The sequence below is a fragment of the Leptodactylus fuscus genome, chromosome 5 (assembly GCF_031893055.1).
Source record: "Leptodactylus fuscus isolate aLepFus1 chromosome 5, aLepFus1.hap2, whole genome shotgun sequence".
In the NCBI taxonomy this organism is placed as follows: Eukaryota; Metazoa; Chordata; class Amphibia; order Anura; family Leptodactylidae; genus Leptodactylus; species Leptodactylus fuscus.
This window is the reverse complement of record NC_134269.1, coordinates 18,498,065-18,511,704: the sequence shown is the minus strand read 5'-3', so window position 1 is coordinate 18,511,704 and position 13,640 is coordinate 18,498,065. Positions and strand designations below refer to the sequence as shown.

General features: G+C 49.2%; 1 protein-coding gene across 1 annotated transcript; it reads right to left on the bottom strand.

The window, feature by feature from the left end:
• Positions 1-226: 226 nt before the first annotated feature.
• JUNB (JunB proto-oncogene, AP-1 transcription factor subunit) lies at positions 227-2,781 on the bottom strand. Its single transcript, XM_075272530.1, has one exon. The coding sequence runs from the start codon at positions 2,702-2,704 to the stop codon at positions 1,850-1,852; it is 855 nt and encodes a 284-aa protein (XP_075128631.1). The 5' UTR covers positions 2,705-2,781; the 3' UTR covers positions 227-1,849.
• Between the last annotated feature and the right edge of the window lie 10,859 nt (positions 2,782-13,640).

Genomic DNA, 13,640 nt, shown 5'->3' with positions numbered 1-13,640 from the left:
TCTTAGAAGACCCCTGTATGATTAAGAACTTGGCCATAGGGCCTTATGAAGAGCAGGGTACGTATGTATATATATATATATATATATATATATAGTCTACCTGGCTATGGGCACTTCCTATGGCGCCCCAAGACGACACTTGGTTTATAGACTTGTATAACATGGTAGTGACCACCCCGGAGTATAACCCCCATCATGTGACATGTAATAAAGCAGCGGACACACGTTCATGTGTAAACAATCATTTACTTAAATACAGACATAGAAAACATGGCTGACAGCGCGGTATAAAAACACATAAAAATACCATTCAATCTGACACTTCCAAGAAATCTGCCGCTAAGACTTCCCTGTAAAGTACCTTAAATAAACTACTGTGCATTAAATACTTATTACTGGGGGCAGGGGGGTCCGAGACCTGCAGAGCCCCCCACCCCTCTATAGATAAGGCCTTGCTGTATGGTGCCGGTCCACACAGCAAGCACCCGCATTACTAGGAGTCACACGTTGGTCTGTAAACCTTACACTGGAAGAAATCCAATATTTGCACTTGTCATCATTGGTCCAGTTCACACTACAGTGCATGGCTGGCGAGAGATGGTCCCTGTGCCAGCTTCACCCGCCCTCCGCTCACAAGATACCAGTCACATGACCGGCCTCCTCTTCCTCATTTCACATCATGGTACGACACAAGGCGGGGGAAGGAATTAGTCACCACGGCTAGGGTTAACCCTCCGGCTGCCACAGGGGGAGGCAGGGCCAGTGCCCATGTGGCAGCAGGGGGGGGGGGGGTTCTGACCCAAGCCACCCGACCACTGTGGAGCTACAAGCCACAGCTCTAGAGAGCCTCTGGGACTTGTAGTTCCTCAGGGAGGAGGTCAGAGGTCTCTCCCAAGTCGTGGTCCTTCTGGAGTATAGAGCAGCAATACCATGGATGGTTGGCATCAACCCCGAAATTCAAGAACAGTCTCTGTACCCCTGCAGTGGGCACAGTCTGAGAATGGGGCAGATTCTGGGGTCCTCCAAAAGCCACAAGTCTCATCAGTTCATAGTCCTGGACCCCAGAGAGAGTCTACAGGGGGCGCTGTAATCATCATCTTTCTCCTCCACCCCTGGATGTTGCAGACCTCCACAATCAAGTCACAGCCAGACAGCAGGGGGCGCTGTAGTCACTGTCCACCCCTGCCCCTTGGATGTTGATGGGGCAGAGCAGGGGGCGCTGTAGTCACTGTCCACCCCTGCCCCTTGGATGTTGATGGGGCAGAGCAGGGGGCGCTGTAGTCACTGTCCACCCCTGCCACCTTGGATGTTGATGGGGCAGAGCAGGGGGCGCTGTAGTCACTGTCCACCCCTGCCCCTTGGATGTTGATGGGGCAGAGCAGGGGGCGCTGTAGTCACTGTCCACCCCTGCCACCTTGGATGTTGATGGGGCAGAGCAGGGGGCGCTGTAGTCACTGTCCACCCCTGCCCCTTGGATGTTGATGGGGCAGAGCAGGGGGCGCTGTAGTCACTGTCCAGCCCTGCCCCTTGGATGTTGATGGGGCAGAGCAGGGGGCGCTGTAGTCACTGTCCACCCCTGCCCCTTGGATGTTGATGGGGCAGAGCAGGGGGCGCTGTAGTCACTGTCCACCCCTGCCACCTTGGATGTTGCAGGCTTCTGACATTTGATAGGGCAGACAGCAGGGGGCACACTCTCTGACAGCCCCCGATCTTGGAGCTGAGTCTATAGACAACAGGGGGCGCTGTTTTCCACCCTTGGATGTTGCAGGTGAGTCTAAAGACAAGGGGCGATGAGATCCCACACACTGTGATAGCCCAGTCTATAGCCAGCAGGGGGCGCTGCACCTCCTCAGAATACGGCGTGCCCCTTGCCCCCTAGCAGTAGCTGGCAGCCATGCCTGGCATGTTCCCGCACTCGGCCCTTCAGCTGCTCCACCTGCTCTCTCAGGGCTCCTGCGGTCCCGCTTAGGCCGCTGTTCTCACTCTTCAGTTCCCGCACCTTCTCCTCCAGCCGTGCGATTCTTTCCAGCTTCCTCTTGCGGCATTTGGTGGCGGCCAGGCGGTTCCGCAGCCGTTTCCTCTCCACCTTGATCTTCTCCTGCTCCTCCATGTTGATGGGTGACATGGGCGCCGGGGTGCTGTCTCTGCTGCCGCCGGCGTCCGGCACCGTTTGAGGCTCCTCCTTGAACACGGGGGAGAGGCCGTAGCCGGCGTTGGCGGGCGGGAGGTAGCTGATGGTGGCGGACGGCTGGCGGTAGCTGTTGTAGGCGGACAGGTTGGTGTAGACGGCCGGGTCTCCTCCGTACAGGCCGGGGTTGTTGACCGGGGACACTCCGCCGCCGGGGACGCCTCCGCCCAGGGACACATTAGGCGGCGCCTCCCGGTTCATCTTGTGCAGATCGTCCAGCGCCCGCACGAAGCCGTCCACGAAGCCCTCCTGCTCCTCCGTGCCGCCCCGGTAGTAGAGCTGTCCCCCGGCCGCGCTGTTGATGACGCCCGGGCCGCTGTGGATGATGAGCCGCTCCAGCTCCGGGGCGGACATCTTCAGGCTCGGCTGCTCCGTGTAGTAGGACAGGTCGGGCTTCGCCGCCCGGTACTGCTCGCTGAGGGAAGCCAAGCTGGGCTTCAGGAGTGACGGGTCCGGCCGGGAGAACGGAGACAGCAGGGAGTCGTCGTAGAAAGGCTGCTCCATCTGCGAGCACATGAGACTGGTGACAGGAACTGGCGGGAAAGCTGACAGGATGAGGCTGCTGCTGTCACCGGGACGACGCGCTTAGTCCTTCTGACAGGTCTCGCTCAGGCGCCATAGCCTTTATACCAAAGCCCGGCCCCCGGAAGCTGTAGGCTCCACGCTGATTGGTCCACGGGCAGGGACGTCACGGCTGTGAGGAGAGGGGAGGCGTGCGTGTGACGTCAGTGCCAGGAAACTCGTGCTGCTTGTAAACAGGGGGGAGGAGGGGAGGTTGTCAGGAGGAGGATGGCGGGGGTACCGGGGTGACTGGGGGTCAGGGGCGCCCACAATGGCTGCACACTGCCAAATAAGGGAAGAGGCTGCTGCATTGTCAGTGGGGACCAGGTGGTAGTGTTATGGGGGCAGCTGGCACAGGGTTATGGGGGCACCACTGGCTGGCACAGTGTTATGGCTACCTGTGACTGATACATTATTAGAGTTGGCATCTGTAGCTGGCACAGTATTATGGGGTATCTGGCTGCCACATTATAATTGGCAGTGTTATGGAGATATCTGCAGCTGGCACAATGTTATGGGGTGTCTATGGTGCACACACTATTATACCTGGCATTATTATGGGGTCTTCTGTAGCTGGCACAATGTTATGGGGTATCTATGGTGCACACACTATTATACTTGGCATTATTATGGGGTCTCCTGTAGCTGGCACAGTATTATGGGGTATCTATGGTGCACACACTATTATACCTGGCATTATTATGGGGTCTTCTGTAGCTGGCACAATGTTATGGGGTATCTATGGTGCACACACTATTATACCTGGCATTATTATGGGGTCTCCTGTAGCTGGCACAATGTTATGGGGTGTCTATGGTGCACACACTATTATACTTGGCATTATTATGGGGTCTCCTGTAGCTGGCACAATGTTATGGGGTGTCTATGGTGCACACTATTATACCTGGCATTATTATGGGGTCTTCTGTAGCTGGCACAGTATTATGGGGTATCTATGGTGCACACACTATTATACCTGGCATTATTATGGGGTCTTCTGCAGCTGGCACAATGTTATGGGGTATCTATGGTGCACACACTATTATACTTGGCATTATTATGGGGTCTCCTTCAGCTGGCACAATGTTATGGGGTGTCTATGGTGCACACTATTATACCTGGCATTATTATGGGGTCTTCTGTAGCTGGCACAGTATTATGGGGTATCTATGGTGCACACACTATTATACCTGGCATTATTATGGGGTCTTCTGCAGCTGGCACAATGTTATGGGGTATCTGTGGTGCACACACTATTATACTTGGCATTATTATGGGGTCTTCTGTAGCTGGCACAATGTTATGGGGTATCTGTGGTGCACACACTATTATACTTGGCATTATTATGGGGTCTCCTTCATCTGGCACAATGTTATGGGGTATCTATGGTGCACACACTATTACACTTGGCATTATTATGGGGTCTTCGTTAGCTGGCACAGTATTATGGGGTCTCTATGGTGCACACTATTATACTTGGCATTATTATGGGGTCTCCTTCAGCTGGCACAATGTTATGGGGTGTCTATGGTGCACACTATTATACCTGGCATTATTATGGGGTCTCCTGTAGCTGGCACAATGTTATGGGGTATCTATGGTGCACACACTAATATACTTGGCATTATTATGGGGTCTCCTGTAGCTGGCACAATGTTATGGGGTATCTGTGGTGCACACACTATTATACTTGGCATTATTATGGGGTCTCCTTCAGCTGGCACAATGTTATGGGGTATCTGTGGTGCACACACTATTATACTTGGCATTATTATGGGGGCTGCTTTAGCTGGCACAATGTTATGGGGTATCTGTGGTGCACACACTATTATACTTGGCATTATTATGGGGTCTCCTGTAGCTGGCACAATGTTATAGGATATCTGTGGTGCACACACTATTATACCTGGCATTATTATGGGGTCTCCTGTAGCTGGCACAATGTTATGGGATATCTATGGTGCACACACTATTATACTTGGCATTATTATGGGGTCTTCTGTAGCTGGCACAATGTTATGGGGTGTCTATGGTGCACACACTATTATACCTGGCATTATTATGGGGTCTCCTGTAGCTGGCACAATGTTATGGGGTATCTATGGTGCACACACTATTATACTTGGCATTATTATGGGGGCTGCTTTAGCTGGCACAATGTTAAGGGGACATCTGTAATTAAAACAATGTTATGGCGTATCTGCGGTTGGCACATTATTATAGTTGATAGTGCTATGGGGTCTCTTGCAGCTGGCACAATGTTATGGGGTATCTATGGTGCACACACTATTACACTTGGCATTATTATGGGGTCTCCTTCAGCTGGCACAATGTTATGGGGTGTCTATGGTGCACACACTATTATACTTGGCATTATTATGGGGTCTCCTGTAGCTGGCACAATGTTATGGGGTGTCTATGGTGCACACACTATTATACTTGGCATTATTATGGGGTCTCCTTCAGCTGGCACAATGTTATGGGGTGTCTATGGTGCACACACTATTATACTTGGCATTATTATGGGGGCTGCTTTAGCTGGCACAATGTTAAGGGGACATCTGTAATTAAAACAATGTTATGGCGTATCTGCGGTTGGCACATTATTATAGTTGATAGTGCTATGGGGTCTCTTGCAGCTGGCACAATGTTATGGGGTATCTATGGTGCACACACTATTACACTTGGCATTATTATGGGGTCTCCTTCAGCTGGCACAATGTTATGGGGTGTCTATGGTGCACACACTATTATACTTGGCATTATTATGGGGTCTCCTTCAGCTGGCACAATGTTATGGGATATCTATGGTGCACACACTATTATACTTGGCATTATTATGGGGGCTGCTTTAGCTGGCACAATGTTATGGGGACATCTGTAATTAAAACAATGTTATGGCGTATCTGCGGTTGGCACATTATTATAGTTGATAGTGCTATGGGGTCTCTTGCAGCTGGCACACTGTTATGGGTTATCTATGTCTAGACCTCATCATTGGCACATGGATATGGAGACATTTGTAGCTGCCGCTGTTATCCAGACATCTCAGAGTGGTGGTCTTATGGGGATCTGTAGCTGACATTGTGTCTTGTTCCTGGTGGGGTGTATTTCGCTGACACGTTATGCGTTCTAGGGCTGATTTCTTCTTTTGAGGGCATCTCCAGGTGGGACACTGTTATGGGGTATCTCTGACTGACATATTATGGTCAGGGCAGCTGCAGTGGCCTTGTTAAGGGTGTTTCTGGGGCTACCAAATTTGTTATGGGATCATCTATCTATGACAACGTCTGTGACTGGTACGTTATTATGGGACATCTGTAGCTGCCGATGATATAGGGGATCTGTAGCATTATGGCTATATGTATAAATTCCAGTGTTATGGCGGTATTAGTAAAGATGTGATGTGACTAGATGCATAGGTATGTAAAGCTAGAGAGGATCATCGGCTGGGGGTAAAGGTGAACATGGCGGTATCAAAGGGTTAAGAAGAGAACGGAAGCAAATTATAATAATAGGAGGATGATAATTATAGAGAGATGGATGAAGAGAGGAACGTGGGGCAGTAATAATAGGATAAGAGGATTATGGATATTATATAGGGGATGATGAGTGGATCGAAGGAGAATTGCAGGGAAGGGAGGACGTAGATTAGCGGGGGAGAATTAAGGGTTAATACGATTTTAGGAAATTATAGAATTAGGAGATTATATGAAAATAATAAGTAAATGAATATGGGAAGAAGGAGGATAAAAGGTTCCTAAAGGGGTCCTCCAACTATAGGCTGATTAACAAGTCAATCCTCTGACCCTGGTAATGGCTGATAGTGGGGAGAGTTGCAGCGGCACATGTTAGACACTTTGGGGTAACTGTATTACCTGGTGCCCACTCAGATGGCAGGGTACCCTTATAGCACATAACAAGAATTTGTGTGGCTAATAGAGGGGGTAGTAAGCAGAGGAACTCCACATCAATGTCACACCTGTCTATGGGTTCCTATGAAATGAATGGGGATGAGCTGCAATACCACACACAACCTGTGGACAGGGGTGGCACTGTTCTTTATAGGAATCAGCTTTATTTTACTGCTCTTTTATTTATATGGGCGATTAGAACAGGAATTCGGAGGTCTGAGAAGGATAGCGATAGCATCAGACTGATACAGGAGGGGCGTTAGGCCTAGAGTATATCATCCTCATGATGTGCCGTGCTTGTATTGGTCATGTTGAATGTCTGGACAGTGGAAGAAAACCAAAAAAGAGTCTATTTCTGTACGCCAATTACAGAGGTGGATATAATAGGAATGAGGAACGGAAAGATGGGGGGGGGGGTGACATATTAAGAGGGAAGTGCATGCAGGAGCCTGACCATAGACCTCCTTAGTAACAGCAGGTTTCACTTCCCAGATCCTGTTACAGTGATGTCTGCTTGTTGGAGGAGCGAGTTCATCCGCCGTCCCCTCCCCTCCGGCTACTATGGAGGTGCCAAGTTCACGTACGCCTGTCCCAGAAGAAGCCGCATCTGAGGCCGACTGCTCCTTGGCCCGAGGCGCTCAGCACCCTATGGAATCCGGATGTGCCGCACCCTATTTGGGGAGGTCATTATGTGCCAGGATTTTCATTCCTGGAATTCCAGTATTGGCATCCTGCAGGACTGGCCTGTGACCACGTGTCACCACCTGTCACCTCCCGTCACCTAGCGTGTAATCCGCTATCGCCAACGGACCCGAGACTTTTCATGTTTTTCCTTATGGGCGGCCATACCTTCTAGCAGCAGTCAGACGACCGCTTTACGGCAGTATCAGTATATTATGTATGGTAGTGACGGTTACATGAACTCAGTAACCCCCTCCCCCACTATGACCTGTTTCTCGCCCACTTCTCGTTTCTCTCTGTATAAGGGTGTGCTGCAGTTCTCATTTTCCGGTAGTTCGCCGTTTACGTGTTTACTTGTCTCTTCCTGTCATACTGTCGCTGTGAGGTCACAGAGGTGTTCGCCTTAGTAAAAGGTCAGGGCTACTATATAGGAAGGAGGGGTGTGAGAGGGCGAGGTCTGGCACAAGCCTGCTCCTGTCACGTCTCCTTCATCATCCTGTCAAGTCTCCAAGTGGCGGACACTCCTTAAACACCCACGGAAGGCTTACCTACTCTAGGTAAAAGGCGAGATTTCCTGACAGGGCTGCAAGGCATATGCTGGGCTCGGATATATGGCGTCTGCTCCTCCTACTATAGGGTGACATGAGCCATGTCACGCAGAGGTTGGCTCTCCTACCATGGGGCAACTCACATAGAAGGGAGCTATGTGTACGGGTATGCCCCTCACATCATAGGGTGTCGTAGAAGAGAGGGAACAGGTATGACACATGCCCCTCCTTCTACAGGGTGAAATGGTCTCTGCCCCTCCCACCACAGGGTGATACACGTCAGGGAGTAGCAGAGTGACATGGGAGTCCCATTACAGATAATAAGAAAGGATGGAGGCGCTATATGAGTTGGAGTCTCCTCCCACTATAGGGTGAAACAAAAGGAAGGAGGAGCTACTTGGCGGGGAGTTTGCCCCTCCCACTACAAGGTGATACAAAGAGGAAGGAGGAGCTATGTGACATGGCGTGCAGGGTGATGCAGACGGGAGGGAGGACCTATGATATGGAGTCTTTTCCTCCCATTAAAGGGTGACACAGATGGATGAGCTATGTCACCTAAGTCTGCCCCTCCCACTACAGGGTGATTCAGACAGCTGGGAGGAGCTATGTGACCTAAGTCTGCCCCTCCCACTACAGGGTGATACAGACAGCTGGGAGGAGCGATGTGACCTGAGTCTGCCCCTCCCACTACAGGGTGATACAGACAGCTGGGAGGGGCTATGTGACCTGAGTCTGCCCCTCCCACTACAGGGTGATACAGACAGATGGGAGGAGCTATGTGACCTGCGTCTGCTTCTCCCACCACAGGGTGATACAGACGGGACGTAGGGGTTGTGTGACATGAGTTTTTTCACGATGCAGGGTGCCACAGACAGAAGGGAGGAGTTATGTGACATGGAGTCTCCTCCCATTACAGGGTGACTTACACATGGACCCCTCCCATTACAGGGGCTATATCACATGGAATCTGCTCATCTCTCTACAGGGTGACACAGAGAGGAGAGAGGAGCGGATGTGATATGGCGTCTCCTCCCACTGTGGGGTGATACTGACAGAAGGGAGGAAATATGTAACCTGAGTCTGCTCCTCCCACTACAGGGTGGCAGAAAGAAGGGAGGGCCTATGTCATATGGAGTCTCCTCCCTCTACAGGGTGACTTAGGAAGGAGGAGCTATATAACATGGAATCTGCTCATCCCTCTTCAGGGTGACATAGATAGGAGCTATGTGATGTGGCGTCTCCTCCCATTACAGGGTGACATAGGAGGGAATTGTTATATGACATGGAATCTGCTCCTCCCACTACAGGGCAAAAGACAAGGGAGGAGCTATGTGATATAGAGACTCCTCCCTCTTCAGGGTGATACAGACAGAAGGGAGGAGCTATGTGACCTGAGTTTACTCCTCCCACTACAGGGTGATACAGACAGTACAGGGGATTGTAGGGCGACAGGTCTTAGGCTGTGTTCACATCTTTATTGGACTCCATCCAAAATCCTGGACAAAAACGTCTCTGCAAACACAACTTTTCTATCTGACCAAATCCCAGAGAAGACAGCGGACACCTGACAGACCCCATTCTAGTGAGTGCGGCCCCCTCGGGATCTGTTGTCCACCATTAGACCGATCCCTCCTTACTAGCTAGTCCGTCCTTGGGTCCCTATGACGGATCAGAAGAACGGACTGCAATGACGCAGATGTGAGCCCAGCCCTAGATCCACAGGCCAGGTTGTGCCGTCTGTGCAGGCTCTCCTGATCCCTCCTGGCTCCGCCCATACTTCCTTCTTCCTATTAATATCCTATGACACAGCGGGAAATGACGGGCGCGATAATCAGTTGTGGGAAGAACGTGTTAACCCCTTCCTGTCCGGCCGCCTTATTTACACCGTCGAGGCTGCGTCCAGCCGTTTTACACCAGAAATTTCGATTTAACTGCTTGAATACTGAGAAAGATTTACAGATTAAGCAGTAACGTCTCCTTACCAGAAGTACTAGTGACATTTAAAGGGGAAGTCTATCTTAAAGGCAATCTCCCACATCAAAGGTTCCCTAGAGAGCCCTGAATAGGTCACCCTGTAAGTATTCTTATTAGAAGGGTTCCTCCAAATAAATTCATCACGGGATTGTGATCCGCTATCATCAAGGAAGGAAGTATTCCATTTCTTCACAGCGCCATCGCTGGAGAAACAAAGCATTACACGATGTCCATTAAAACCATTGGCCTGCATTGTAGTGCAGTGACTTGTCGGGTCCTCCAGTTTGGGATACTTTGGCTAAAGGGAAGCAGCTGCTCTTCCTGGTCAGTATACACCCCCATTATGTGAGTGGGGCCCTCGTGAGGCTTGTTGGAAAATTGCAGCAACCTCTGATTTATTGGCTGCTGCGGGGAATCTCATTTCCTCACTCCTGTCCTTGTGATATCTTCCTGGAAATGATAGGAAATCATCAGTGGCCCCCAAAGTGGGGCAGATACACGTGAGAGTAGCATTTCTCATTGCGACCCTACCATAGTGCTGCCCCCTACAGTCCGGGGAGGTCAGTTGCTCACTTTACCCCCCAGACTGTGCATTTCTGACGATCATTCTGCCTAGTGTGAACCTATACATATATATGTGTTATCACATTTTGCCATCTTTACAGCCACAGTCTGGCGGTATTAGGCGGGGGGCAATGTATCTATTCCAGCCCTGACCACAATACCCTGTGTAATATTTGACATCTGTTGGTAATTTGAGGATTTTGGGAGGAAGAATTTCCCCAATCCTCCCGGCACATTACACAAGCTCCATTGAGAGTGGGAATGAGTCAGTGATGAGGCACAGGATTCGCTCTCACTTTATTGCCAAAAAGCAACCCCCACCCAATGCTACTTATGGACATCAGAGGGAATATTGCATTACGCTATATGTTTCCTATACTATCTATAGGTGAAACGTGCGACATCTCAGTAATGTCGCTGTCTTGAGTTGTCTCATTGTGATCTTTTTTGTTTATTAATTGCTACCTGGAAACTGTCAGCAAGCAGGAAATGTTTTTGAAAGATCTCGTGAGAGCTTTATTTATTATCTTATTCTGAACAAACTGGCACCTCTACAATCCATCCTCATGTTATTATCCACCCCTCTTCCCATTTCTCAAATGCCAAACCTATGTGTCAGATCCAGGAGAATAGTATTCAAAAATCCTAACCCGGCCCGCTCCAGCTGTGCTCCGCCCTATGTCACAGACGTCCAGGCACCAACCTATATGTCATACGCGCCACCACACTTTCTCCAATCCACCATTATACTCACCTCCTCTATACTCTTATATTCACAGCTTCCTTCCACCATTATATTCACCTGATAGGGATGTCTCTCCACCATTATACTCACCTCCTCCATACTAGGGATGTCTCTCCACCATTATACTCACCTCCTCCATACTAGGGATGTCTCTCCACCATTATACTCACCTCCTCCATACTAGGGATGTCTCTTCACCATTATACTCACCTCCTCCATACTCTTATATCCAGGTGGTATCTCCACCATTATACTCACCTCCTCTATACTGTTATATTCACAGCTTCCTTCCACCATTATACTCACCTCGTCCATGATAGGGATGTCTCTCCACCATTATACTCACCTCCTCCATACTAAGGATGTCTCTTCACCATTATACTCACCTCCTCTATACTAGGAATGTCTCTTCACAATTATACTCTTCTCCTCCATACTCTTATATCCAGGTGGTATCTCCACAATTATACTCACCTCCTCCATACTCATATCCAGAAAGATCCTGAGAGAGAATATACCAACACCTCCTCAAACCTCTTTATAGATGGTGTGTCACTGTTATGGCGGTTGTATGCCGGTGACCATTATGGGGTCCATTAGTTGTCACTTTCTGGCTGCTATCACATGAACGTTTTGAGGATTATGAATCTTAGCGTATTTCTATTGTTGATCCATGTGTCATCACCTACCAATGAATCTGAAAAACGGATGAAACGTGGACAGCACATGGATGATTCTTCTGCTGTCTGTTTCTTCTCACAGTCCCATAGACTTGCCAAGACGAATAGAAAAATGAGAGAAAAAAATTAGAGAACACAGCAAAGTCTGATCTCACTGACCCTCAGTGCCGTGAAAGAAAATGGGCGCGTGATGCGTGGCGCCATTCATTATAAAGGTTCAATCTTCTGTCTGTGTGCTGTGTGTTTTTTATGGGGTCCTGTTACTGTCAGTAATATGAAGGCTGTATCTCTACCACTATTATGGGGATCCTGTATCTGTCAATATTATGGCGGCCCTATAGCTCTTCCTATTATAGGGGTCCTGGTACTGTCACTAATATGAAGGTTGTATGACTATCACTAATATGGGGGTCCTGTATCTGTCACTAATATGGGGGTCCTGGTACTGTCACTAATATGAAGGTTGTATGTCTATCACTATTATGGGGTCCTGTATCTGTCACTAATATGGGGGTCCTGGTACTGTTACTAATATGAAGGTTGTATGACTATCACTAATATGGGGTCCTGTATCTGTCACTAATATGAAGGTTGTATGTCTATCACTATTATGGGGTCCTGTATCTGTCACTAATATGGGGGTCCTGGTACTGTCATTAATATAAAGTTGCATGACTATCACTATTATGGGGTCCTGTATCTGTCACCATTATGGGGGTCCTAGTACTGTTACTAATATGAAGGTTGTATGACTATCACTAATATGGGGGACCCGGTACTGTTACTAATATGAAGGTTGTATGTCTATCACTATTATGGGGTCCTGTATCTGTGACTATTATAGGGACCCTGTTGCTATCAATATCAGGGACTCCTGTTGCTATAAGCCATAAAGTCATCAAGAAAAAGGAGATTATTCGGTAACTGTTTCCCAGTCTGGAATATCTTTATGGAAACCACCAGAAAGCAGGCTACCTGCTGACAACCTACCTTACCATAGTTTTCTTTGTACTCTAGTTATTCCTTACGTGTGGCAGCTCAGATTATGATCTCACGGACGCCTACATAGTCAGCGGCATCTTGTTACTGGTTTGCGCACTGACACGGCGCAGTCTAAGAGCCGTACATCAGTCCTGTAAGTGAGAATAGAATTCTAATGTCAGCCTGGCAGTCATCTGCACAGGACAAGAACTGGTTAATCCTGCGGTTAGGGGAAGACTGGGGTGATTCATCTGTAAAAATCCCAGCTTTACAGCTGGACGCCCCACAGAGAGATGGGAAGGCTGGGCCCGCCAGATGTAGAAGAATCGCCACATAATGTCACGTGTAGCCGCAGCTCACCCCAACCCTGTGTCACACATTGGGAAGGTAAAATCCCTACATTCAAAGGGTCCCGGCTTATAATATAGTACGAGTCACCGTCATATACAGATACGTTATCATGGTGGCCGCCAGCTCCATGCACTTCCTCTTAGTCATACCGACAAGCCTCTGCCCAATCTGAAGTGGCTGATAACAGAGAACAATAGACTACACCGGCTATTCCAGGCACAGGGAACGGGCAATCGCCGCTATAAGTACTTATTAATGGATAACCTGCGCTAAGGATAAATCGTACAATAAATATCTGTGGGGTCCGCCATAGATTAGTTGTAGGAAGCAGCGGCGGCGCACCCAGGTCACATGGCCTGATCAAAGCTCAGTCCCATTCAAGCCGACCGAGCACGCGGGCTCCACAGTAATACTACAAAGTGTCAACATACCCTAAAACTGTATTTGTGGCCC